Source organism: Chaetura pelagica, unplaced genomic scaffold (genome assembly GCF_000747805.2).
Source record: "Chaetura pelagica isolate M959 unplaced genomic scaffold, ChaPel_1.0 scaffold11, whole genome shotgun sequence".
Taxonomy (NCBI): domain Eukaryota; kingdom Metazoa; phylum Chordata; class Aves; order Apodiformes; family Apodidae; genus Chaetura; species Chaetura pelagica.
Genome location: NW_009952694.1, coordinates 6,585,245 through 6,611,998, shown reverse-complemented (window position 1 = coordinate 6,611,998; position 26,754 = coordinate 6,585,245). Strand labels below are relative to the sequence as shown.

Sequence of the window (26,754 nt, the reverse complement as noted above, 5' to 3'; positions counted from 1 at the left end):
TCTATTTCAGATCCTGATGGCATTATCACCACTTTCCTGCATTACCATAAAGCCCTGGAAATAAGCTATTACCCACCATGACTCCTCCCAAATGTTATCACAGAGAATCATGCATTCACAAAACAGCATCAACTGTGAGAATTAGGGTCGATTTAAACTGCAGCTGTTCCTCCATTCCTAAATAGGTTCTTAGATCAAAACTTCCCCCTGATTGGTCTCATTACCCTCACAGTCCCTTTCAACTGGAAGAAGAAAAAGGCGTCTTTAAAAAATTGTATGCTTTTGCAGGCAAGACTCCTTCTCTGTATTACAAAAATCAGGTAAGTAACATTAAAATGAAGAATTTTCCCAAAAATACAGTGGACACTTCAGCTTTCAGGATTGTGAGTTAAAATTTTGTCTTCAAATCACCTCTGGCAATAGAAATGAACATATAATTTTGGTTTTCTATTTCTAGTTTATCTCATTTTCAGCATCTCAAGCTTCAGTTATTCAAAGGAAAGACATTCTCTTTATTTTTAATCAAAATACTAACTCTGCACTAAGGGCTTGCATTTAAATACAAAACCTAAATCCTGGATCTAATATACATGCTGGTGTTCCTTTCAGCTCTAAACCCATGCCCTAGGAAAACCCACAGCCCTATATTCTGCCATTATCAAATAAAACATTGCTAATTGTGTTCCATTTCCCTTCTCTGCTTCTTTGCCTCTTTGTTACTGTCCATTGGAAAGAGTCCAATCTTCAGGGAAAACACACTCCCAAACCCGAACTGAAAAACCTAAATGCCAGGAAAAGGCACAATGTCTCTTTAAGAGTCAACAGTAAATTAACTTGCCCATAAGAGTGCAATAATTAGCAGTTAGTAGCTTATTAAAAGGATGGCAAAGGCCAAGCTGCCATCTGGGATCTCCAGTTTCTTGTGATTGTGATTATGTCAAAATGTGCAACTTGCATTAGCTTTCATGTCACTGTGCTTGCCCTTACTTTTCATGTAAATTTTAATGAAAGATACAGCACTTTAAAAATCAGACATCCATCAAAAGTGCTATTAGTCTGCCTTTTACAAAGCATATGGCCTGTTTTGCTACCTCTGCATCTCTACACACCACTGAATGCCTTGAAAGAAGAAAACAGAGGAAGGGAAAAACAAAAACAAAAACCTTTCAATTATATCAATTAAATATTCTCTTTGGGCAGAGTGAAACCTGAGCCTCACTGAAAACAGAAGACTACAGAAAAAAAACCAGAAGAATACAGCATAAAAATCCAATATTTTAGCTCATGTTTACACACAACATGACCACAAGACCTTTAATTCTCACTGGAATTATTCTTTTTAATAGAAATTAAAACCAATGAAGAATCAGTTGTTTATTCACATGTTAGAAAGACAGAGTTTTAAAATGAGGCAGAAAGAAAGCATGTAAGAAAAAATTAATTACCTAAAATCTACAAAATACTTAACACGTTGTTAAATATTTTATGCATACACATTATTTATAAACACATGCTCATATGCACAAACAGAAAGTAATTTAAAAGAAACATATTTAATGTCTTCTTTGTCTGCCTTCATAAATATAGTGCAAAGAGGTGTAAAAATAATGTTTATAAGACATCTATTCCTTTGTGTGAGCTGGTACTCAACATCTAAGTGACTTCATTTACTAAAGTTTGGAAAATATCATCACCTCTGAAATACAAAGAAACCGGATCAATGCTTTGTAGAAATGTCCCTCAATCTCTTACATTTGAAATTGATCAACTGTCAAGCGTTTCTCATTAGACTTATAAGAATTACCATAAAATAAGTGTTTCTTCCCTAAATAAAATATTAAACCAGCAGCAAAAATTCCCTTACTAAAAATATTCCAGAACAACCGCCTCTAAATTCAAGGGACCTTTAATATATCAAAGAGGTTTTACAGATTAGGTATTTGAGAAACATAAAATAAAAGTCTTTCTTTTTTAAACAGTCATTATGAGGAAAGTTAAAACTGAAATTTGCCATCTTTATAATAATACAGGAATTTTCTTCGCATCAAAAGCAAAACAAATCAAATACCACACATTTTTAAAGTATCAAGGCATGGACTGTGAGTGCAGAAACCAAAACCATAAAATATTCACATTTAAAACCTAAGTATTAAGATAATTTAAAGGGTAAAGTAGAGCTTACAAGCCACTGCTAAGGCTGACAAGATGAATGTAGTGTTGCTTTTCACCTTGTATAATTAGATATTTATAGCGCACAAAATATTTAATATGTTTCTGATGTTTCACTCCAACATTTGCATAAAGTCTTGGCCACTCAGATAGACTTACTCACATTATTCTGAAATCCTAATGGTATTACTGCTGAAGAAGAACTCAAAATCATTTTCCAGATCAGTAAGGTCCAGTTATTTCCTTCTATCCGAGTCCACAAATGCTATCTCGATTTTTCTGTGCCATTAACTCCTGGTCAATACTATTGAACAATTCAAAGAAATAACAACCTCACACTGCTCACTGAGAGCAATGCTGAACATTACAAGATTTAAAAGACCTACTTGGGTGAAGAGCAGTTAGGACCAAGGGAGATAATCTGGTCTTCCAATGCTGAGAATTACACAGAGAATTTGCCTGTGTAGGCAAAGGTTACACACTAACCTTTGGTCTTCACAATGTGCATTAAAAAATGTTCCACCCATGAAATATGTGAGTACTCTTTCATTTCTCTCTGAGAATGGAGAAAAAACTTGCTTTGTGTTGAAAATAAGTGTGCAGCTGTGCAGCTAGTTTTTCATCCTTAGCACAGATGCTGATGGAGGCAAGAAGCCCAGTGCTTTAGAGAAGAAGCACCAGTCTGCAGACTGCACGGGCACTATGGAGATGTCCTGTGCACACCAAGTAAGCAGCCACACCCCACTGTGCCATTCTTTGTGTCAAAAAGACATTTGGGACTTTCCATTGTTTGGGTGAACCTTGGCCCATTGAATTGAATGTGTTGTTATTGCCTTCAAGAAGACACAGGACTTCATCCCCCAAAAACAGCAGAGTCCTACCAAGAATACAGTCAATTTCCTCTGGAGGCACAAACCTCAACAGAAGCCAGATCCAAACCAAAAATGACAATAAACCAAAACCCACTATATATATTTTTAAATGGTGAACAGTAGCAAATTATCATTTTCTTACCAAAGGATGTCAGAAAAACAAATTCTATGGAAGAACATGACTACACATTAACTCCAGTTCAATAGCAAATTAGAGTAGGATACCCTTTTTGGTATAATTTACTTGTGGGGGAGTGTCAGGGAAATAGACTCAACATAATTGTCCTTCGTCACTTCTTCTCCAGATGAGTTGTATTCAGCAATCCATGCCAAACTAAATAAAAGTCCTCCTTACATCATACATTTACCTCATCTCCTTGACCAGTTCCATACGTTGAATAAAAACGCAAACAATGCATATATACTCAGTTCAGGTTAAAATTTGTATCTCAGCTACTGCAGCCATTACTCTAGGACACCTACACTTCATCTTCTTCAGCCTTCCAGGAAATTATTTTTTTAAAAGTCTCCTTAACTTTTTAAAAAGGAGAGATGCAGAAGAAGCCTATTTACTACAGAAGCAGCAACTAATGAAAGCCTGGTTTGAAATCATGAATGCAAGATCACAGACTGCTACACATTGTGAAGAGATGTTATGAAATCAAATACATCCTATCCTTTGGCTATTTATGTGGCATGAGACAGAGTGGCTGCAAGTTTTTATTGAAAACTATAAGGATGCCAAAAAATAAGAACTATCCAGGCACCTGTTAGGTCCTCCTCTGTGAGCTAAAGGCCACGTGTGGGTTCAAAATTACACTGCTGGAGCCCACTGAAGGTAATACCATTTTTCATGCAGAGTTATGGTTCTCTGATGAAGCGACTTGCTATAACTAGAGCTAAAAACTACACACAGCTGGGAAGTGAAACAATATTTTCACCCAATGACACTAATTAAATATTAATTGTAGACTATATATTATAATCCTCATTCCTACAGGCTTAACTGGCAGTTTTGCTTCAGAAAGCACTTTCAGTTTAGTCCTGCACAGACTGATCTGCAGCACAAATGCCACCCAAGAAAAGAAGGGAGCACTATGAGCTAACATCAAGCCATGCAAGACTCACCCTGATCTACACTGACCCTTAAATCATATTGAGCCATATATCAGCTAACTGAATTATTGGCAGCTGTGTTGAGGAACAGTAACATTTTGTATGGTGTGCTTAGAGCTTTAGGTTCTTGCGTTTTTTACAGTGTATATATGCGAGTATTATATTCTGATGTTCACCTCTTGCTAAGAAGATAGCTCAGAGTACAGCTTATGTGTTATCCTCCACTGCCTAACTTTGGATAGAATAGAAAAGCTATGTAATTAATTATTGGAATATTTTTTCAAGCTCAAAACAGAAATAAATAATATGCATTATATGATGCACTGCATCACAGAGAATCCAACAATACAAACTTGACAGAAGAAGGCAGGCTATCAGAAAGAGGAATCCTAAAAAGAGAAGGTGTTTAAGATGCCATTTCACTCCCCAGAATTCAGGTATTACAGGAGTGATTACTGTGCAGAGACTGCTTTGTGCCTCAAAGGAAAGTTACTATGAATAAACCCTCTGAGCTCTCATATCCTCTCGGACTTATAGTAGTACAACTAGTCATTTCATCCCCCAATGTCTTATTGGCATGGACACACCCAATATCCTTCAATGTGTTAAAAGCATGCTGATAAATGCATTAGATCCTTCAGCAATGTATTTGTTGAAACGGAGTGAGCTTCAGCACAATAAAACCTTTTGATCTCTCTATTCCATTGGAAAATAGGACAAAGAAATGGATTTTCCTTAAGCAGTGTTTTTAAATTTATCAATTAATCTTCACCCTTTGCTCCAGTCCAACTTGAGACTCAGAACAGGTTTGCAGCATTTTGCCTTTTTCACAGTTTTAATTAGGGATGGATACTGCCCTCTGCATGCTAAAGATAGGTACGAACTGCCGAAGAGCAAGCTGGAGCCCCAGAGCAGCCTTCCATGCCCTGTGGTGTACTGAGTTGCAAAGGGAACGGACCTATCTTTTAGCAATGCTGATCATTTCTGTTTTCTCTGCAGCTTTTTGCAACTCAGTTTCTCGTTGAAAATGACCTTTTCACTCACAGAGAGAACGGAAAGCAGAGCTTGGGGAAGAAATGAGAGCTCAAGAGACTTCCATCTTTGGAGGATACTGGAAAAGCCCAAGTCCTGCTTCCACCAAGTGCCAAAATTCCCAGCAGTGGCATTGCTCCAGTGCAAGAGAGTTGGCAATACCAGCTCACTGGCTTCTGGCTCTGTTTTCACCTGAACTGGTGGTCACTTTGCACCCCAGTGTCACCAGCTAGAGAGAGCCTGACACCACACAGTACTTACTGTGAACAGGAGAAAATAACACCTGTTAAGGTCTCAAAGCATTAATCTTAATAAATCTTTCTTCCATAATTCAACAAAAGAAAATTTTTAAAGTAAAGGCATTAAGTTTCAATATGAAGCACATTTATAAAAATAGAAATTGTCCATTGACAAACAAACACTTTACAAGCAATGAAGTCTTAGAAAGAATGCAGTCTCTACCTTTACTTCTACCTACAGACAGGAAGGTGTGAGTCCAGTTAAGAGGAGGAACAAGATGGGTGTCCATCATGGAGTAGGCAACAGAGAAGAGAAGGAGGCATAAAAAAAAACAAACAGTAAACCATGTCACCGGCCATACTTATAAGAACAAGAAAAAGACCGTATTTTTGTAGAAGCCAAACCCAACAAAATACAATGTCAAAGGAAAAATAAGAGACACACCACAATTAAAGCACAAAGCAAGGCTTAAACAACTGACAGTACACCCAGCAACTGCCTGGTTAAGCCCTTTGGCATTAATTTGATCTTTTACTGAGAAATGCAAACCCCTCATGCAATAGCATGCCAGAGATATGCCTCATTCCACGTCAAATTCAGAATAGCAAGGGAAACAACAGAGTAGGACAGAAAAAAATAAATCTCTTGGTAATATATTTGCTAAACATATTTCACCTACCAGAGCTAATGTATTTGTATAGAATGTTGACATTGCATATTTACTTACACATATACATTTACATATTTTATATCCATCATATTTTTATAGAGAGTAAATATTTATCAAAAGGGAATATCTGTGAGTTGGTTGGCAAGAAAAGAGAAGCCACTGTTCCCTGATGTGTCACGGATAAATAAGGGTTGTTAAAGTTGCCAGAAGCCAAGAGTTTTCACATTTTTTTTGCCAGGCAAGGGAGTATAGAAAGGGCTGATGACAATCATATAAGCCTGAATTGGTCATGCAAGTCTTCATGAGCCAGCTGGGTTACAACTTGTAATTTAAATTACCAACTACATCTGTTTATATAATCCAGTGCTAAACCACAGATTGCTACAAAGACATGTTCAATGTTATTGAGACTGAAAGTGGCCATGAAAGTTCACTGTCCTGGTCGCTCCCAACATGACATAATCCTTCCTCTGCCAATGGCTTGCTGTACCCAGCTACATCCTGAGCAACTAGGATATGCTGAAGGGACCTGTCTGCTGGATGCTCAACTTCAAAGCCATGAGTCCAGCTGAACCGTAAGTGGGGATAGGGAAGGAGCTCAGAGCTCAGTGCTTCCTAGAGCTTAGCCAGATGCTCCACATGTCAAATAACATGGTCTTCACATGCACTCATAGAGAGCTCTGTTTTTCTACCTTTCCCACCACACAGGGATGCCAAGCAGTACAGAAACTGAAGAGTGAGCCCCAACTTCACTTCTGATTGTTTTCTAAGCTTTCATGACCTCTGAGCAGACATCTGCCTTGATCTACAGAATAAAAACTGATTATGTCCTATTCCTCTCTACAATTCACTAAGATACATAGAAACTATGTCTCTTTTATTAAAAAAAAACCTCAGCAGTCTTCAGAGTCAAAACTCACATTTTCTCCCCATAGACAAACAGTTGGTCTTCCTAGTGCATCATGTGCACACACCTCACATTAACTCTTCAGCCATTTCTTTTCTGCATTCACAAGACTAGAATGGATCACCAGCACTGCTAACTCATCCCTGTGTCAGCAAGACACTGACACTGTCCAAGGAAAACAATCATACTTCCCCTCACCTCTCCTCATCAGCTCTATGCTCCACACCCCCATAGTGCAAAATGGGACTAATGATCTCATCCTGTCACAGGCATTAGATCTGGAACACAATCCAGGCTGAGATATTAAAATGTGAACTCTGATACAGGCCTAGATCCCATTTGTAGCCCAAACTGGGGTTAGCCTTGTACTTTTTCTAAACCATTTTTCTCTGTGCATATTTGAAGATTTTAAATTGCAGACACTGGACTTACAGGCCACTATATGCAATTATGCTCAGGATTCATAATGAGTTAGGATCATGCCATGAGGGCTATTAACATATTTTTTGTAATAATTGCACTCTTAAAAATACAGACCAACACTGAGGTCTACATTTACCAGGCAGAAGCGGGAATCATTACAGCTGGCACAACAAGAAAAAAAACTGTAATATAAAACAGTTGGTGGGCTGCATAGAAGGAGGAAGCATATGTCTTTACTGTCCATGGAATAATTTCATACTCCCTACTGAGCAACTGAGTCCCAGGCTGACAAGTAGCCATGGCTCACAGGACACAGGCAAAAATGTAAATGGCTTCACTGGCACCCAAGTAGCTTTAGTTGCTCTTCTCATGCAAAGGACAGCTCAGAAAAGCAGCAGGGTCAAAGCTCTTTCATGATCAGTCACTGAAAAAAAAGAGAAAGTCAAGGACTTACCTTGTTCAGCCATCATCAGGTGTGAGAGTCCTTTGAAAGAGAGAGAGAGGGAGAGAGAAAGTGAGGAAGTAAGAAAAAAAAGAACAAAACAGAAAAAGAAGAAGCAATATCCATGCATACTGGTTGCAGTCCAATACCTCCCAGGACTGAAGCTTGCATACTTGAACTAGACCAAGTATGGGTGTAGCACACAGGGCACACACAAATGCAGATACTGCTTTCCACACTGAGCAGAAAGCATCTGTGACAGATAGAAAAAAAACTGGTGGCACTTGCAGAACTGTATTTGAGGTTCAGCATACAGTCTGGGGAGTGACTTCAGAGGCGCAACACACCAGTACGGCTAAAAGGGCTAGGAAAGCCAAGGTCTGCAATTGGTCTCCGTGGGGAACCCTTGCTGCTCTGGACAGCTACAGACATGACTTCTCAGCTCAAGATTTAAAATGCGAGGCTGTAGTGGTCAGTGAAAGGGAGGTCATGAGCCCACCACATCTACTTCAGATGAAACATCTGGGCTAAGTTCATACTTACACACACAAAGCTATCCTCATTCTTCAACATGGTGGCTTCAGCATGTATTTTTACAAGTCAGTCAATGCTGTTCACACTTACTAATCAGACACCAGTACAACGGACCTCACAAGGACTAAAAAAATTACCTGTAACCTATTTTTGATACTACTCCTTTTCCTTTCTGGGAAGAACTGAAGATGAGACTACCCAGGGCAGTGTGTTACATTATGGCTCTACAGCTAACACTACTCTGTTTTCATAATTCAATATAAAGCCAGGAAGCAGCACAGCTACCCTCAGCTGTCAATCACTGTCAGCTCTGTAGACGGGGCTGTGGTGGTCACTTGGGCTGCAACTCTTTCTGGCATAAACCTTGTTTATTTCAATTAAAATCCATTTCTAGCCACAACTGTCAAATACATTTACTGTACAATACTATTCATACAAATATCTTTTAGATACTATTGTATATTGCCCGATCCATCAGGCACCAATTGACCCATTAGTTAATATTGTGACACATGATAACTCAGAACTAACATAAGCTAAAATCGAGTCCTACCCAATCAAGCAACGAGTGACACCTTTTGTACTTGATTCCCTGACCTTCTTCCCTTAGTCTGATTCCTTCTATCCTGCCTCTCATAGCACTTAGTACAGCAGGGACTTTGATGTACACACACACACACACGCACCCCTCCCCCCAAGACTGTTTTGGCTTATTACTCAAACAGGGTGGCTTTTTTAATTTCACAGAGACTGAGAGGTCAAATTAATTTATTAGAATGATGATTTTCAACAAGCAGCATGCTGAGTTTGAATGTGTTTATTTCTCTCTCTTTTATATTTCTCCTTTGTGTCTGCTGGAGAAATCTAAAATCCAGATCATCCCAGGAATATGTTCATCCACAGAGAACTCCAAGCCAGATAAGGAGATTAATAATTGTACAGTCTGAGGAATGCAAATATCTTAATGTTCGTGAAGATTATTGTGGATTTAGAAAAATAATCAGAAACATGACAGAGGTTTAGACTTTTTTAGGCTTTTTAGCTATAAATAAACATAACAGACTTGAAACTGTAGGACATATTTCTGGTTTAAATTACAATATATAATTTCACTGAATCGTTTTGCTCTGCTAGCAGTGTGTGTTGAACTTGTGTCTCTATTTATGGCCACTGACCCCATCATTCTTGATAAGTAAATTTTAGGTCTGTCCAAATGGGCATTTGAAAGTCACTCTAAAAGGCACTGTAAAAGGCGAGACAAAAGTATAATTGTTGGGACCTACAAAGCAGTGATCCAGTAACAACGGTGAAAAAGGAGAAAGGACAAGAAGGTGAAACTATGACATGCAGCTGAAGCTGGCCAAACAGGGAGGGGACATCAGACCCAGAGCAAAGATAAGGATCTCAAGCACTCAGCCCTTGTAGGAGGCACAGCACCAACAGCTGCTGGGGATGGAAGGGGCCTTGTCCACTTGGGAAGAGGGATACTGACAACATGAAACCTCCAGAGAGTATTCAAAGCACAAATCTGCACTAAACACTCTGAATCATATCACAAGAAGACCCCTTCTCTCTTCACCAGTCACAAAAGAGCTATAAAAATCTCAAAATGTCAGGAATGTCAACACCCCTTTTATCCTCATCCCCAGAGGGCCAATGTTGTGTGCCCTCTCTGTCAGGGGCAGCCCAGAAAGCTCTTCTCCTGCAGTGCAGGAGTGAGCACACCTCTGAAGTGTACCCACCATCTGGCCCCTGGTTTGGCCTTGGTTCAAATGCCTGAAAAAGAAAGTCTCCCTAAGAAATATTCTGACTCTTTCCATTCTTTGACAAATTTGAAAAACAACAGCAGCTGTAAGTACTGAATGTAACTCTTGATCTTCTAGTCCCACCTGAACAATGGAAGTAGGGAGATTAATGAAAAATAACGCCCCCACAACAAATGCTACTTTTTTCTTTTTATAACAGGAAGAGAAAGGAATGTAGACTGGGAGATATAGCAGAAAAAAAAATATTCTCTCTTAAGTTGTCCATTTACACAGATCCTTAGCTTAATAAAGATAACACAAACAGAATTCTAGACTCATTATTAGATATTTAATGAAATAACATATCAGCTTTTCTCATCTGAAAATTTTTCTCCCTTTAAATTTAAATTAGAAGTGAAATGAGTGTATTTATCCCCAACAAAATGTCATTAACAACCAAAACCTTAAACCATTGAGATCTAAAATCTGTGACATTTGCAGCATGTATAACAAAGGCCCCAAATTAGTCACAGTAAAATCAACACTGAAAACACGAACTGACATCATTGTCTCACCTTTACATTTGTTTTAAGATATAACAAGACATTAAAGCAATTTTCAAATCATAAAAGTCAATGTAATCTCAAGGTGGCATGGGATAGCACTTGCTTATGGAGACAAACTAGCAGAGCATCAAACAAACCAGTGCCAGAGGCACGAGAATTGTTCAGATCTGCAAATTAGACTAGATTTTGCTAGAACAGGGGAGATAACCATAACCATGCTATTGGGGCATCAAGAGCAGCCCATAAAGGCCAGCACAACTTTCACCAAGCTCAGGATGCTAAATGAACTCATCAGGCCCCAAAGCACACTATTCACATAAACAACTATTGTTTGTGCCAACAGCCATCCAATTCCAGAAGAATCCTGTAAGAAAACCTGGATTTCCACCTAAATGTTTTCTTTTTAATCTTAGTTTTGTTCAACATGAAACCCTGCTTAAAGCCTCAGGGCTGCAAACTCAGCCAGGGTAAAAATGGGAAAAGGTTGACACAAACCTACATGAGTCACAGTGGTCCAGGGGTTGAGTGCTTTCTAGTAATTTTTATAATAATCTACCACCTGAGCACAACTGCTGCCCAACAAAAATGGTGGGTAGCAAATGCTCTGGGAAAGTTTTAGGAAACCCTCTGAATAAATAGCTTATCTGCCTGCAACAAAATTTTATGTCGAAGTTGGGAATGTAATGACTTGCTATTCCTGAACTTCAAATGTGACAGTAAGGACAGGCACATGGCTTTGGAAGAGGGCTCTCAACAGGTTTCTTAAATAATTATAAGCATCTGCTTGTGCTCATTCTCTGGAGCCTCAGCTTCTTCAGACTTTAGCAGTAACATGAAGAGAAAGTGCCTAACTTCTTCAGAACATTGATTTGTTATTAAAATAATATGTTCATTGCTTAGGGCAGACAAACAAATAAACTCTGCTCTCTGGCTATGATTTATGCCTGCCAAAACTGACGGATTTCCACCTAAATGTTTTCTTTTTAATCTTAGTTTTGTTCAACATGAAACCCTGCTTAAAGCCTCAGGGCTGCAAACTCAGCCAGGGTAAAAATGGGAAAAGGTTGACACAAACCTACATGAGTCACAGTGGTCCAGGGGTTGAGTGCTTTCTAGTAATTTTTATAATAATCTACCACCTGAGCACAACTGCTGCCCAACAAAAATGGTGGGTAGCAAATGCTCTGGGAAAGTTTTAGGAAACCCTCTGAATAAATAGCTTATCTGCCTGCAACAAAATTTTATGTCGAAGTTGGGAATGTAATGACTTGCTATTCCTGAACTTCAAATGTGACAGTAAGGACAGGCACATGGCTTTGGAAGAGGGCTCTCAACAGGTTTCTTAAATAATTATAAGCATCTGCTTGTGCTCATTCTCTGGAGCCTCAGCTTCTTCAGACTTTAGCAGTAACATGAAGAGAAAGTGCCTAACTTCTTCAGAACATTGATTTGTTATTAAAATAATATGTTCATTGCTTAGGGCAGACAAACAAATAAACTCTGCTCTCTGGCTATGATTTATGCCTGCCAAAACTGACTTTTCCTATTTAGATCTGGGAGGTTTCTTGATACTTCTTTAAACTACTACCAAATCAGTATTATTTTCTTAAAGTTTAATAGTAATCTCCTTTTACTTCAAAACATAATTTCAAATAATTACTTTTATTTAAAAAGTTAACCATCTGCTTTCTATATAAAAATAGTAAAAATAAGTGGCTCTAATTGCACAAAGTCTCAAAGGCCAACACTGGATTCTTATGAAGCCAGAAGGACATTCTTTAAAGTAGCTTCAGAGTACAATGATACAAAAGAGCAATGTAATTTCACAGCAGTTCTCTTTAAGGATTAGATAGGGCAATTTTCAGGGTAGAGGAGAAAATGAAGGAAACCTTGAAGGCAGTTTGAACCTCACCTCCACTCCCCAGCACCACATTTGTGTGCTTAGCACTTAAAATGAGAAAGTCACAAAACCTAAGAAGATGGGGAGAGCACAAAACACAGCTGAGAGTGACAACTGATTGCAGCAACAAAGGAAGATGGACTCCTCCATCTAGTTAATTATAGCTTGTCCCATGCTATTAGGCCCATGCTCTGGGGGTGTGCACATGTGCGTGGGTTTGTGTGCACCGCTGAATCGCTCTGTTAAGGCAGGTAGTATTTCTGTTTTAATGATGCTGCCAGATAATTAGCCCAAAAGCTTTTAATGAATGGGAAGAGAGATTGCCAGGCAGCAGCCCAGCTCTCCCCGAGGGCAGGACTATCCACAGAGGATCCTTCCCTGGGCATCAGGCTCCATGACCCACGGAAACAATCACAGGGACACCTGCAATATATGTCTGAGGCAGGGCATCATGCCCTCTGGTCCAGGGTATACATGCAAATCCTTTACAGCACAGCTAAAAAAAAGAAATCATGCAAAGCAGGGATTCTTCAAAAAATAAAATTATGTCTGCTATAGAAAATAGTACTCTGATGAGTAATGGAGTCTGTTGTTTACACTTCCTAATTTCCTAAAACCAGTAATTCCTTAAGAAATAGATAATTTTTTTCTCCTCTGAGCATCCTACCTTAATTCCATGAGCTGTTCCATTTTCTAGATAGGTAGGAGAGCTGACAAGTCCCTTGTCTCCCACATGGTCCACTTAAAATAGGCTTCTTGATGTTATCTAAAATCCAAGACCAAAGACGACTCCCTAAGAGCCCCAGTGTACCAAAGAGAAGGCATTCCAGCAGAGCCAAAGGATAGGACTCAGAAGTCCTGAGAGATGTGAAGAATGGATGATGAGGAAAAATCATTCTGAAACATAATTCAGACCTCTTACCTACTAGATAGGTCAGCTTTGCCAAGAGTATGACCTGATTCCTTGGCTGCTGGCATACATGGTGCCTGTTTTTTCTATCTGGGCAAAGCCGTAGCACATGCTGGGGAGCAGTCATTTTTGTTTGACTCAACCATGATATGCACAACAGCCAAGGGCTCCTCACAGGCCCCAGCAGTGAGGCCAGCCGGGAGTGCAGTTCTGCTATTGTAGCCGGAGGCCTACTTCCAATCCAATTACACACAACAGCTGTGCTAGCTCCTCGTTTCCATCCCCTTTGCTTCCTCTGCTATGTAATTCCAGGATAGGTTTTGTCATTATTGGCGGCAGTGAGTCAGGGTGAGTGGCACCTACTCTGAGTGATCAAAGAATAAGAGCATGAGGTAGAAGCCAAAGAGAAAGTAGTTTACCCCAACATCTATGGGCAGAAATACTGACCAAATCACACCATCTGCTTTCCCTGACAGTAGAAACAGCATTCTGACACTGCACATGGCATATTCCTAGAAGTATTCACACAGGGATGGCTACAAACCTGGTGGTGTTTGAAGGCATGAAAATTAACTTTTTGCAAGTATTTGCAAAGATGGCTTCATGCACAAGAGAATATGTGCAAGGAGCAATATCTGAGGGCCAATACATTTTATGGCTTACCCATAAGATGATGTGTATCACAGCAAATCAGAGCACTTGATCAAGTATGTACATAAGTTGGGAAAAGAAGAACTGTTAGGCATGGAATAGAATCCTTCAGCTTGGAAAAGACATTTCCAACAATACATATGACAACAGGTAAAATCCCAAATCATACAGAACACATGAACATGGGAAATCTTTTTTCCCCTGTCAGAAAAAAAAGAAATAGGAGTCACTGAATGAAATACTCAAGTAACAGGTGTAAAAACAAGTGTAAGAAAGTGCTTTCCACATTTGAATGATTAAACAATGGGATTTGTTATCACAGGATACAATGGAGTTAAAAAAAATATAAGTGGATTAATAAAACAAAGAAGGGACACTTCCAGAGAAAATATGCCAATCAATGACTGCACAAGTTCATTATCTGGATGAAGTATCAAGTCAGAAAGTCCTTAAACCCTGATCACCAGAAACCACAAATGTATATAAGGAGAAGATCAATACTAGTGTAGTTTCTCACACTTCTTTCAAAGCATCTACGTTCATAAAAAGACACTTCTGGGCTAGATTAATTCTGGCTCTGACCCGAGTCATCACTACTGCCATATTTTTGCAAACTGAGTACATAGAGATGAAAAGAATTCACATTTCAGGGAGTCTGATTTGGGGACAGTACCTGTGCAAAGGGCATTCAATAATTAAAACAATGGTGGCACCTGTGAAGAAGAACATAAATCTGTACAAACGGGTTTCAAACACCTGTGTGAGTAGCATGGGTGGATTATTACTATGACCTACTACCTTCTGCAAATAGGAAACTTAAGATGAGCTACAACACAATTCACACATTTTCATGCCCAAAAAGAAGAGTTCAGCTTCAAGAAAGCAAAAGCTAACGTCCAGGTGCTGCTTAAATGACCCTATGACACAGAGTTCTGGAGGCAGACCAACACAGCAACCCTGAGATGAAGAAGAGAAAGAAGCATTAAAAGATGAATTTTGAATATTAAAGACCTGGATTTAAGAAGTGCTAGTACATTTGTGCCTTCAAGGATCTCTGTACCCTTAGGAAGGAGTTGCTCAGGCAAACAAAGTCTAATTTTTCCTCAGGGGCCCAACTAACCAGGTCATTTCTACTAGGTTGTGTCCATTCAGTTACATGCAAATTCTAGTCAGCAATAACAACGTGACAGAAAATGCCCAGAACTTCATCTCTTAACCTCTTCTCCATTAACATCTGAAGATCTCTCCCACAAAGGATGAGTGGCATGAATAGGCAAAGCACTATTTAAACTCTGACAACACCAGTTATCAGTACCAGTCACCATAATATCAAGGACCCATATTTAGTTCTTACTTCTGGATATATTCTTCCACTAAAAAAAAATAAAATAAAAATGAGGCCAGAGCAAATCACTTGCTCCTTGATCTACTGTTTATTCCCCAACAATTTGTCTTTCAGAACCTAGACCACTGGCGAAGAGCAGAGGGTTCAAAGAAAGGGGTAAATACTGTGTAGAGTTGACAGAGCCATCCATTCTGGTGTGTGCCGCACACCGCTCCCCAGCCGATGCATTTAACCTCTGTAATAAGGCTCTTAACCTCTATAGTGTTCAGCCCAAAATCTCTAAGCATGTTGTGAAGGTGAGATGAAGCTGCAGCTATAAACCAAAAGGGAAAACTGAAGTACTGAAAAGAGAAGTTGTTCCTCCTCTACATGACACAGTGAGTCAGTCACCCAGCTGAGAACAGATAGCAACAGTCCCAACTCCAGGGCCCTGCTCTAAATGCTTGACTTTGATGTTTACAATGTGGTGGTGTTATTTTGTGACTACTCATATCATATTTGCAGGGCACCTGGGCTAACATCTGAAAAACTTCTTTCATTTGTGAAATAAGCCGGATAAGAGCTTCAGATGGCTCTGGAAAGGAGGGTAGCAGACCAGCCCCTGTAGCCAGAATACCCCTTCTTCATAATCAGACACCTTGCAGCCAGGAAAGGCTCAAGCTACACATTTTTGTTTACTATGAAGAAGACCAACCTCTTTGGACTTTGCAGGAACTGTGCCCAGCAGAGGTCTGTGGTTCCTACTGCTGCCAGCCACAGCCTATTCACAGCTACCTTCTCTTGCTGGGTAATTAGTTCTAACCTGTTAATTCAATAATCAAAAATATTCAGTTAATCAATGTGCTCTTTATAGCCCTTTTCCTGCCTGTGGGTATTTACCACTATCTCATAAAATTAATAATTTGTACTGCGAACAATGGACGGTTATAGTAACCGTTTTGACAGGGTCCTAGGGATCTGTCCTCATAATACAGCTACCTGGATGGCTGAGCAGGAACAAAGCCTCTGCACAGCCAGGCAGAGGGGAAGTGCACACCCATCCCTTCACATTGGTCCACACCACTGCCCAGTCATGCAGCAATGCCAGCATCCTCCCCAAGGGAAGGTGAGCAGAGGGACCAGACTGCCTAGAAGTAAAGAGTTACAGAGCCTAACAATGAGGTGTGGGTAATTATCAGCCTGAAAACATACAGATGAGTGCAAGAGGACATAGAAAAAAGCATTTACATGTGACTAGAAATCCATGTGAGAAAGCACAGAGCAGTCCTGAGAACAAGAACATATGTGTATAAGCAATGCAGAGGATAAAAATGAGCATCCAGGCATGTAAATAATGAGAATGAAAGGGCAGTGGGGCAGAAGAGCCCATTCAGAAGTAAGAAGGATGGACTCTTCCAGAGTGCCTACAGGAAGAGCAGTGTGGTCCTGTCCTGGTTGTGCCACCTCTGTTTGGGCCCCTATTTGTAACGCTGTCATCCCTTGCACACTGTGCAGGCCTTGGAGATGGCCCTGATGTTGATCAAGGTAACACTCATTAATGGCATAATATCATGAGTCCTACTGGTAGAGCATGGCAAGGCTATGCCTTCCCAATTCAACCACTCTCCTCTGCCACAGACACCAACAGCTTAATGATGTGATGGAGACACCTGTGACCCCAAGTAAGTGGTGTTTGTCCTGCCAGATCCTGCCAAGATTGGAGGAGACAGGAGTTCCTGGACACTTCAGACTGAAGCAGGGAAGATACATGTTCGGCCTCATGGGTTACTTAAAAGATTCAATGTTACAGTTGACAAAGCCTTTTTTTTTCCAAGGCATGCCAAGCAACATCTGCCATTTGGCCACTTCCATGCCTGTTATTGCCAGCTGAGGTGTAAACAGAATGCAAAGACCTCAGCAGAATAAGAAAGGGGCTGACCAGAGAAGCCAAAAGGCTAAACATGCAGGGAAATTACCCAAGCAGCTGGCCCTCATTGCATCTCTCTGAAGCATTTCACAAAATATGATTATCCAACTGCTGGAAAGAAGCAAACTGAACAGAAAACTCATTCCAGGTCAGGTTTAGCAAAGATACGTAGAAAGCTGAGAAGGAAAAGAGCCTCGACTTGCCTATCATCTCACTCCAGCCAGGGCAACACCAGCTGCTTCCCTGGGCTCATTTTCGTTTCACATAATGATAAACCCAGAGGAGTTGCCTGAGCATGAGGTAAAAAATTAATTTCTTAAGTCTCAGTGGCAACAGGACATGGACCACAGCTTAAGGTTATCTAGTTCTATTAACCCCTGGAGCTGAAGTTGAGGAACTTAGATCCTTTCAGCAACAAGAAAGAAATAGGAGGAGAGAGGTTTGGAGTTCTCTGTGGTAAAATACTTCCTTGTGGTACAAATCCCCCAATAAACAAGCATATAAAACACATTATTTTTTCCTTTTAAATGAATCATTTGTGCCCTGTCAGTAATTAACGTTTTGATACCTAAATAATATCACACATTCACATTCGGCCAGATAGATACTTACTGGTTTTTAAACACCAAAATAAAGCAACAACAAAAAAAACCCTTTTTAGTGGAAATGAAACTCAATAGGTTATCCGTGGGACTAGCAAATAGAGTAGACTGCACTAGAAGAATGGAAGTGACTGAACTAGATTTGTATGCTAGACTACACACAGAAATAAACTGTATATAATGCAATGTTCAATGTCAGGTAATCAGCAATACAAGCAACCATTTTTAATGTAATTTTGATTCATAAAACGTCCCTTTAACTGACCACCACAATATAATCTCTGAAGAGGGAAGTTTGTGATCTTTGCTACTATGAAGCCCTCCTTTTAGCAAGGACTTTGCAATCCAAACCCTGTGTTGTCCAACATGAAGATTTGTTCTGTACGGTCTGAGAAGCAGGATGACAATTCTGCCCCTGGTAACTGCCCACCACCACTCCTTAAAGAGCAGCTTTCCAGCTCAGCAAAAGCAACACTTACCTGGAATACGATTGACATCTGTTGAGGTGTTTTCATGGCAAGCAGAAAGCAGAAAAGGGAAAAAGAGAGAGAGAAGAAAGAAAAGCCATTAGAGATGCACACAGCAACTCAGCATCTTTGCATGGAAATCAATTTCATGCAAAACCAGAAGTAATTAGGTTTGTTTGAAGGCCACCCATCTGCAGCCAAGCACCCAGCCATGCAAGGGAGGAGGCACTGGCTCCCTCTCCGCTGTGCATGTAAAGGGAATCCACCATCATATCTGTCCGGAGAGAGTTCCTGGAATCAGATAGAACCAAGCCACGTCAGTTCCTATAAGAGTAGTAGTTACAATATTCTACTGTTTTTCACACAGAAATGCAAAAGAAAGAAACAAAATCTAACTTGCCTGCATCAGGCTTCTTCTGTTGCACATAAATTCAAGCAAGTTTTCAGAAAAAATAAAATAACCTGCTCCCCTTTTATGAGGGGCCATGTGAATTTATGACGAGGTGCAAGACACTCAACATAGACCCAAAGACTAGAAGAGAGCCCATTCCTTTTCATTCCTCCTGCCCGTCATTCCCAAAACAACATCCTTCATTGCAGACAGTAGCGGTGGGGAAGGAGTGCCTGAGGCTTGCACAACCCACATGTCTTTTCAGAAGATGCTGAATTCAGATGAAAAGTCATCCAATATTTTTTCTCTTTGTGACATAAGACCACTTTTCAGAATCAATCACATAAAACTCAGAATAAATTAGTCCATTAAAAAAAGAGAGGAGTAAAATGATGTAAGGTACAGTGCTGATCACAGAAAAGGCGTATCTTCAAATGCAGTGCCTGTTTCAGGAAGAGCCCACCAATCCCAGAGAATGCACTCTGAAAAAATAATGCTTCTCATAACTTTTTTAGCATCCCAAATTTAGTCTTGCTCTGAATAGGTACACTTATCCTAACACTATGATGGAGGAACTCCTGAAATCTTAAGGGATTAGATTAGATCTATATTTTCCTTCCAAGGCAGCCCTCCAAAGTAAAAAATGAACTGAACCAGGCCCATAGGTAGTGTTCCTGCCTGGAAGCTTATACCTTGCCCAGGAGCTCTGTTGCTGCAGGTATCGTCCTTCCAGTAGGACTTCAAAACAATACATTAATGCATTGGACTACTTCAGATCCTACACCACTTCTGTGACAGGTCTAGGAGCATGACATGCTGGGTGCTTTGACTACACACCAAGGTCTAAGAATACATTCACCTTCCCCAAATATCCCCTCCAATTTCCATCCATATTCCCCCTTCCTGTCCAAACTTGGCTGTGTTGATGTGAAACCAGTGCCACTTGTCTTCCTGAGACATTTGGATTTCAGTGGTGAGCAAGCGATTCCTGTGCATGTTTATTGTTCATAACTTTCTGTTGCATTTTATCTATCACTTTGTAATGACTCCAGAACCATTAAAGGAAAAGTCTCTGTGGTACACCACACATATACCAAGCCATTCTTCCCCAAGGAGGTAACAACCCAAATAAGACAATGCACAAAAAGGGAAGGGACTATTGCATCTACTCATTTAATTTCCATAGCTTCTACAACATATGTATGTCAGATCTAATAGGTGTTATTTGTTACCTTTCCTCTTCTAACACATAATTGAATCTAAGAACTGGTGTCTTGGCATGCGAGTCTGAAAGGACCCATAGTACTCAAAGTTTGCCTGAAACTGATTCTCTGCAGGTAGGAAAAGAAAACAAGCATCAGGTAGCAATGCACTGAGGATGGAACGGAAAAGGAAAACCGGGGCAAAAGGAAGGAGCAGGCCCTTAAACACCACTGCAGAATATGAGTACGATGCCAAAGAATTCTCAAGTCCACAGCTAGGACTTGAGATGTTGCTTCAAAAAAATCAGTGGCAGTCAGAGGAGATGATCGCACATTTCAGAACAGGAAGAAGGAAGCACCATAAGGTACTACAAATGTCTCTGATAATCCAGCAGCTGCCCCAAGGACTAGTTTAAGCAGATACAAAGCTCTAGACCCATGTTGTCCTCTGAGGCTCCCTGCATGCCTGACAAAGGAGCTGGCACAGCTGCAGTCAAGGCTACCTTGAGGGCCCAGGCAGCAGGCAGCCTTACCAGGCTATCTGTGCTCCAGGAGGAAATTCATGGGATGTTTAGGGAATAAAAAGGATCAGCAGATAGAAAGGGCAAAGAAAAGAGCTAACCAAGGGTGAGCCAGGGATAAACACATTAAGCAAATAAGAGAGGAGGCAGTGAGCTGTAACTGATACACTGCTTGAAATAATACTTATTTAACTGTGAGTGAATTAAACAGGTCATGAAGCTGTTAAAAAGGGGAACAATGAAGAGTTAAGAGGTACATGAGCATCTCTAAAAGGTAGTTTCTCAATGGCAAGTAACAGGAGGCAGACAGCAAAGGGATTTCTGTTTACCCCTATTTTTTGTTCTCATGTCCCTAAGAGCAGGCATCCCTGATCCTGATTGGTTTCACACTTACAACTTTTTGTTCTATCTTTCTTGGAAAGACTCCACTCAACACAATTTCTCTATATACTAGCTGCATCAGAAAAGTCACTATTTGCACCTCTGGGACACTTTTGCTGTGTTTACCTATGTGGCAGCCCAGGTCCCATACTAAATACAGGAGTTTCTTGTATTGCAGACACACCCCCATGTGGTATCTGCTGGCAAATGCCGATTAAAAACCGGTCAAAGTACCTATGTTTTTATTTTAAAATATTCGTGAGAAAGCACTGCTTTTTTTGTGAAGACAAAAATGACACACAGCCAGTCGGTCCTCGCAGTAGACCCTACACTAAATTCCACCGTGTCATATCCATGAGATTCCCTCGCAGGAAACCCCATAACACTGCTGCAATGTGACGTGCCACTCGGCTGTGGTGCACAATTAAAACTGTGGTTGCGTATGTTGACAAGAGAGACCCTTCATAAGAAAGCTCTGATGCAGCATCAGTACCTCATGGCTGGTGGCTCCACAATTAGAAGAAATCTAATGCCTCAGGAAAGACAGAAGATAGAGATAGCAACTAGGCAGACTGACCAGATTCGGGGACCTCAGTTGACTCTCCTTCATACCCTGTCATCTGAGACAGTCTCACAAATTCTTTAAATGTTTTTCTGGCTTGTTTTCAAAAGGACTGCTCAAAACATGTCTCTAATCTCTTCCTCTTCCATCAGTGCTACCTTCCTCCCCCCAGAGGGAACTCCTACCTGCCACAGGAACTGAGGAAGTACAGTGCTCCCTGACTGAACCAAGGAGCACAGAGAACCCATGGCTAACAAAAAGCCCAGTTACCATGGGACCTATTGGCGTGCAGACGGAGGTTTCTCCACTTTCTCTAGCTCAGAGTGCTCAGAGCACTTCAAACACAGAAAGGTCTGCCTCTTAACAAAAGAAAGGCAGAGTTTGCTTTATCCTGTACACAAGAGTCAATTTATTGCTCCTTTGTAAAGGGCTGAGCTGCAAATTGATGTTGTTTGGTTTTGTTCTTTCATGCTAATAGCTGGGTTGAATGAAGGATCAGCAGGGCTGCTGCCTTCGTCTGGTGCCACCCCATCCATCTGGGTGGGGTGGAAAGGGAAGGAGGAGGATGGAGAGAAGCTGGAGGAACAAAGAAAACATTATTATAGCTCAGATAATTCCTGTGACTGTAGAGGAAACATCTGAGGTAATCTAACATTTTTAACATGAAGTTTAGCAATATGGTGACATCAGAGTGCACTTCTCTTTCCAACTGGAAGTGAAAGCACAGACTTTCTATGCACACAAGTCCTAACAGTACACAACACCCTGACCGGAAGAGACCTACTTTGTTCCTATCTCCATGGTCCATTCAGTCTTGTTTCCCACTTCGATGGGCTGCGGACAGTTGTCTTCTGGCAGCTAAACTGAGAGCCACTGACTGAATTCATTTATCATAAGCCAGCTGTCAGGCAGGAGCATCCTAGACTAAGTGGAAATAAGCACCTAGAAGTGAGCAACACTGTCTTGTACTATGAGACCCTCAAGCCCTTCAACATCCCCCTGCAGGGCCCTGTGCTTAGCCTCTCTATGAACACAAGTGTGTGGACAGGACTGGGGAGCAGGCAGAAACCGGGAAAAAGAGGATGGCAACAATTATAAGACTTAGAGGCACCTTTTTGCCATAGGAGATCCAACCCCAAATAAGGGCAGATCTTGCCTTTAGACAGGAAAACGACCTTGTTCTGAAACTTGTTCAGTTCTTGACAACTTAACAAGATTTTCTAAAGCAGGTTTGGGTCTCATCATGCTGCAAATACAGAAAATGTATGTTCCACTGGTAGAAGCACGACTGGTTGGGAACTCTCAGTCACATGCTTTAATTTACTGGTATATATGAGAACAGTTTTGAGACCAGAGACTGATGCTTTTTTGGCAGTCTGTGAAGTTATTTAGAAGATATGTGTTGAGCCAGCCTGGACTCCTGTGGTGTAAGAGTAAGAGATGCTGGTGACTCAGAACAGAGTGATTTCCTCTTAACTGAGCTCTGATGCAACATTTTAACAATACAATGAAAAGATGCATTTTGGCAGAGCTGGAAATCCCTCAAATAGCAATGAGCTAAGCCTTCATTAATTTGATACTTCATCAAAGTGTTAATTCCAGATGCTGATTTGGCAAGGGGTCTCATTCCATCCTAACACCTTGTTTGTTAAGGTAAAGGCAAACACATGGTCCTACATCATCTCCTACATCAAGCTGTTGGGGACCAGTGTTGTTGGTGTAAAGCTGTACAGATTCTGAGGAGGGTTACAGCAACCTAACAAGAAATAGCATTTACATTGCATAAACAGCTTCTAACAACAATTTGCTTGGGTAAATATAGGCTCTATAATGACATAAATTCCAAACATTAGCATAACACTCTTGTAGTACCCACACTTACACAGAAGAGAGGCACCTTAAAGGCTGTTCTACATATGGTCAACAAGGTTAAAATCTTGGCTCTGTTAAATTCATAAAAGACTTGACAGTTATTTGATAATGTCATGACTTCATCCCTCATGTTGACTTAACACTTTTGTCTTACTCTGGTAATAGGCTCCATGCCTGGTATCCTTCCACAGATTCCAATGGAATTGCCACAAAAGTAAGTTTTACCAATTCTATTAAATTTGCTAAATGTTTAGGATACTGAAACAAATCCAAGACCACTCAAGCCCATGTCTATCACTGAGCTGCACACTGGGATCATGAAAAACTTCACAGTACTAGCAGGTGCAGGCCTTATTGTCTCACTCCAAAAGAATAGGACCCTGTAATTTGTGTTAATGGAGTGTTGAACAATTCTGATTTTATTCAGTAGAGGCAAGTGGTGACACGTACACAAACAAGTTCATTACAATCAATTACATTTCTCTGTGCCCTTTGTCGCATGGGATCTCTTAGGCTGCAGTCTCTTGGGAATAGTACTCACTTGATACGTTGCACAGAATTGCAGGCATTTGTGGTATTGTGCCTTTGCACAGCTAATACTTGGGATCCCAAAGCACTTATTAGCTGTGAATACAGGAATCATTCATCCAGTATTGAAATGCAGCCAGCTCTGAAGTGAAAGAGACAGATGTTCCTATAAGCTGTTAAACACCATACAGCAGTTTAGCATGTCAGAGTTAGAACAACAAGAACTACTTAAATAGGCAGCATGAAACTTGGCTTATTCTACTATAAGTGCCATGTGATTTTAAAGCACTCCTGATTTAAATGAGGTGAAGGGATGTGATTTCAAGTCTTATCTGAATGACTAATGGTGATTTGATGCCTCCAATGCTCTTTTCCACCCCGTGTGCAATAATGTTGTGGGCAGCCTGCCCTTTCCACAGGGTCAAATCTGAGGTTGAGTGACTTGTACCTGAGTATGTCACCCCTAAAGTGAATAAAATTTGAGTGGATCCTGTGCCTACTAAATAAAACAGAACCTTTACCTCAAGGAGTCAAGCTTTCTCCTCTCAGGTAATCAAGATGCTCAGACAGAGTGTGTGGTATAACTAGCTGGGGAGGCATTTGCAAGCCACTATGGTTTTGATACAATTGCCTGGCCATTTAGAAAAATGTTTTCATATTAACGTGGTATGGATGGATTAAGTATGCCTGCTGCTTTCAGAAACCAATGCACAGAGTGACTTAGCTCCAGTAGGAGTAAAAAAACAGTAAAAAAATTTCTAGATAAATGAATTAATAATGATCCCTCTAATTAACTCTGTATCATTACTATTCTTAGATAAAGCTGCTTGTTGATTTCACAGCTTTCAGTCAAAGTGTCATCTTCTCCCACACATCCCAACAAATATGGTCATGCACATTCCTCAGGGCCCTGACTACATTGCTGGTGGAAACATTAATGGTCCTGTAGCCTGCTACTACCAAAAATCCAACCAGAATGCAATTACTTAGTGCCCTCCGAACAATCTCATGATCTTCACTTAAACTGCCTAGATACATCACCTGAGCACTCCAGGATGAAGTTTCTTTCTATTCCATTATAGGTGCCTGGGCACCGGAGGAAAAAAAGGATTTGCTCCCTACTATTTTGCACAGCACCTCTGTACATTTCCATTCAGCCAGCTGTGTCCACAGTCTTGTGGAGCACGTAAGACATAGAGCTGAAGTGCAGGTACAAGCAGAAAAAAGCAAAGTGTCCCTCCATATCCACCACAGACAGAATAAGAAGAAACTTATGATGCAGAAAGGCAAGTTTCAGTTCACTATTTGAAAAATTTGGCAGCAACAGGGTAGTGAGGCTCTGGAATAGCTTGGTTACTGGGAGTTAGCCACCAGTATTGGAGACTATTAAGAAAAGGCTAGACAAGTATTTATCATTAATTTTTTAGATATACCTGATACTGTCTTGGAAGGACTAGTTCGCCCTTGAGACCTTTTCCAATCCCATTTTCTATGACTTTATTCTTCTAATTCAAAATGCACTCTCCCCAGACAATCTTGTCAGTAACAGCTGCCAGGCATCACAAGCTAAGAGCTTCGGTAACAGAGCAGAGCCTCTGACAGCAGCCAAGCACAGGTACTTGGGGAAGAGTCAAAGGAACAGAGAAAATTCACAGCACCCTCATTAACAGCTTCCAGCAACAACAGACTGGTGGAGGTTGCACCATGGGTAAAATATTTAACAGTTCTACATGGACTTTTTCCTCCTTGAATTTGCCTAGTCTGTTCTAGAACTACAAGTCCTGTGGTGTGAAGTAGTATTTTTGTTTGTTCATTTAAAACCTATACCTGAATGTATCTCATTAGGTATGCCCTACCTACTGCTTTATAAAACATTATGATTAAACATTTTCTATTCAGCATCACCACAGCACTCTTGATTATAACTCACACCCTCCACTTCTAAACTGAAGAGTGCTGGTCCTTCAAGACCTTCTGCATATGACAGCTATTCTATGTCTACAGTAAAGAGACATCTAAGTTATCTACAATAGGACCAGTTTTGAATTCTATCCTTGGTTTAATTGCATCAGGTCACCTATTTAACTATATTTTAGCACAGGTCTAAACCCATCAGAAGCCTGCCTCTCCCCTGGGGCATACAGTACTATACAATCTGGCCAAAAATCCATTTAGAACAAAGCTATTATTCTTACCAGAAACACAGGCCAACAAGTTTATGAATAAGAAATATAGACTGTGTTTGAACAAATCAGCCTAAGAGCACTCTACCTCTTTGGAGATCCTTGTTTCTGAACAGGGCCTGGTGCAGATCCAGACTGTCTGTTCTCTTTCTGTTAAGCAGTATCACACAACATCAAGAGCTCATCTGCTCTAGAATTCACTTGCAACACTAGGGCCAAGAACAAGCTTGTGAAGGAGGAACAGATACCAGAGGACAAACAAAGCAGATCACAGAAAAAGCAGAACACTCTGGCAGTGCATTCCCAACTTACACACATACAGGCTCCTCCACAAACACTACAATTTGTCACTCAGTGTTCCACACAAACAGCAAAAGCTGACATATGGTTCTTCATGCTACATACTAGAAGTGCCAAAGCTTTTTCCACCTAAGTGGCCACTCACAGAAAAAAAAAAAGGGGGAAATTACATTCCTGCCTTTAGGTACAATATTTAGGACCACTATTTATAAGCCTTTTGTATATTAGGAGCCGTGGCAGCATTACACAGAAAGTTGGTTTTGCATCTTTGTAGGCCACCTTCAGCGGTAAAAAGAGGAAGGTGATTTCTCTTTCCC

At 40.5% G+C, this 26,754-nt stretch overlaps 1 protein-coding gene across 1 annotated transcript in view; it reads right to left on the bottom strand.

The window, feature by feature from the left end:
• Nucleotides 1-26,754, bottom strand: part of NRXN3 (neurexin 3) — a 965,840-nt gene that overhangs the window by 915,234 nt on the left and 23,852 nt on the right. Inside the window, exons 2-4 of the mRNA XM_009993910.1 lie at nt 18,510-18,527; nt 7,884-7,913; nt 5,652-5,663 (exon numbers count right to left, since the gene is read on the bottom strand). Coding sequence (XP_009992212.1) covers nt 5,652-5,663; nt 7,884-7,913; nt 18,510-18,527 — 60 coding nt within the window. The remainder of the gene's footprint in view (nt 1-5,651; nt 5,664-7,883; nt 7,914-18,509; nt 18,528-26,754) is intronic.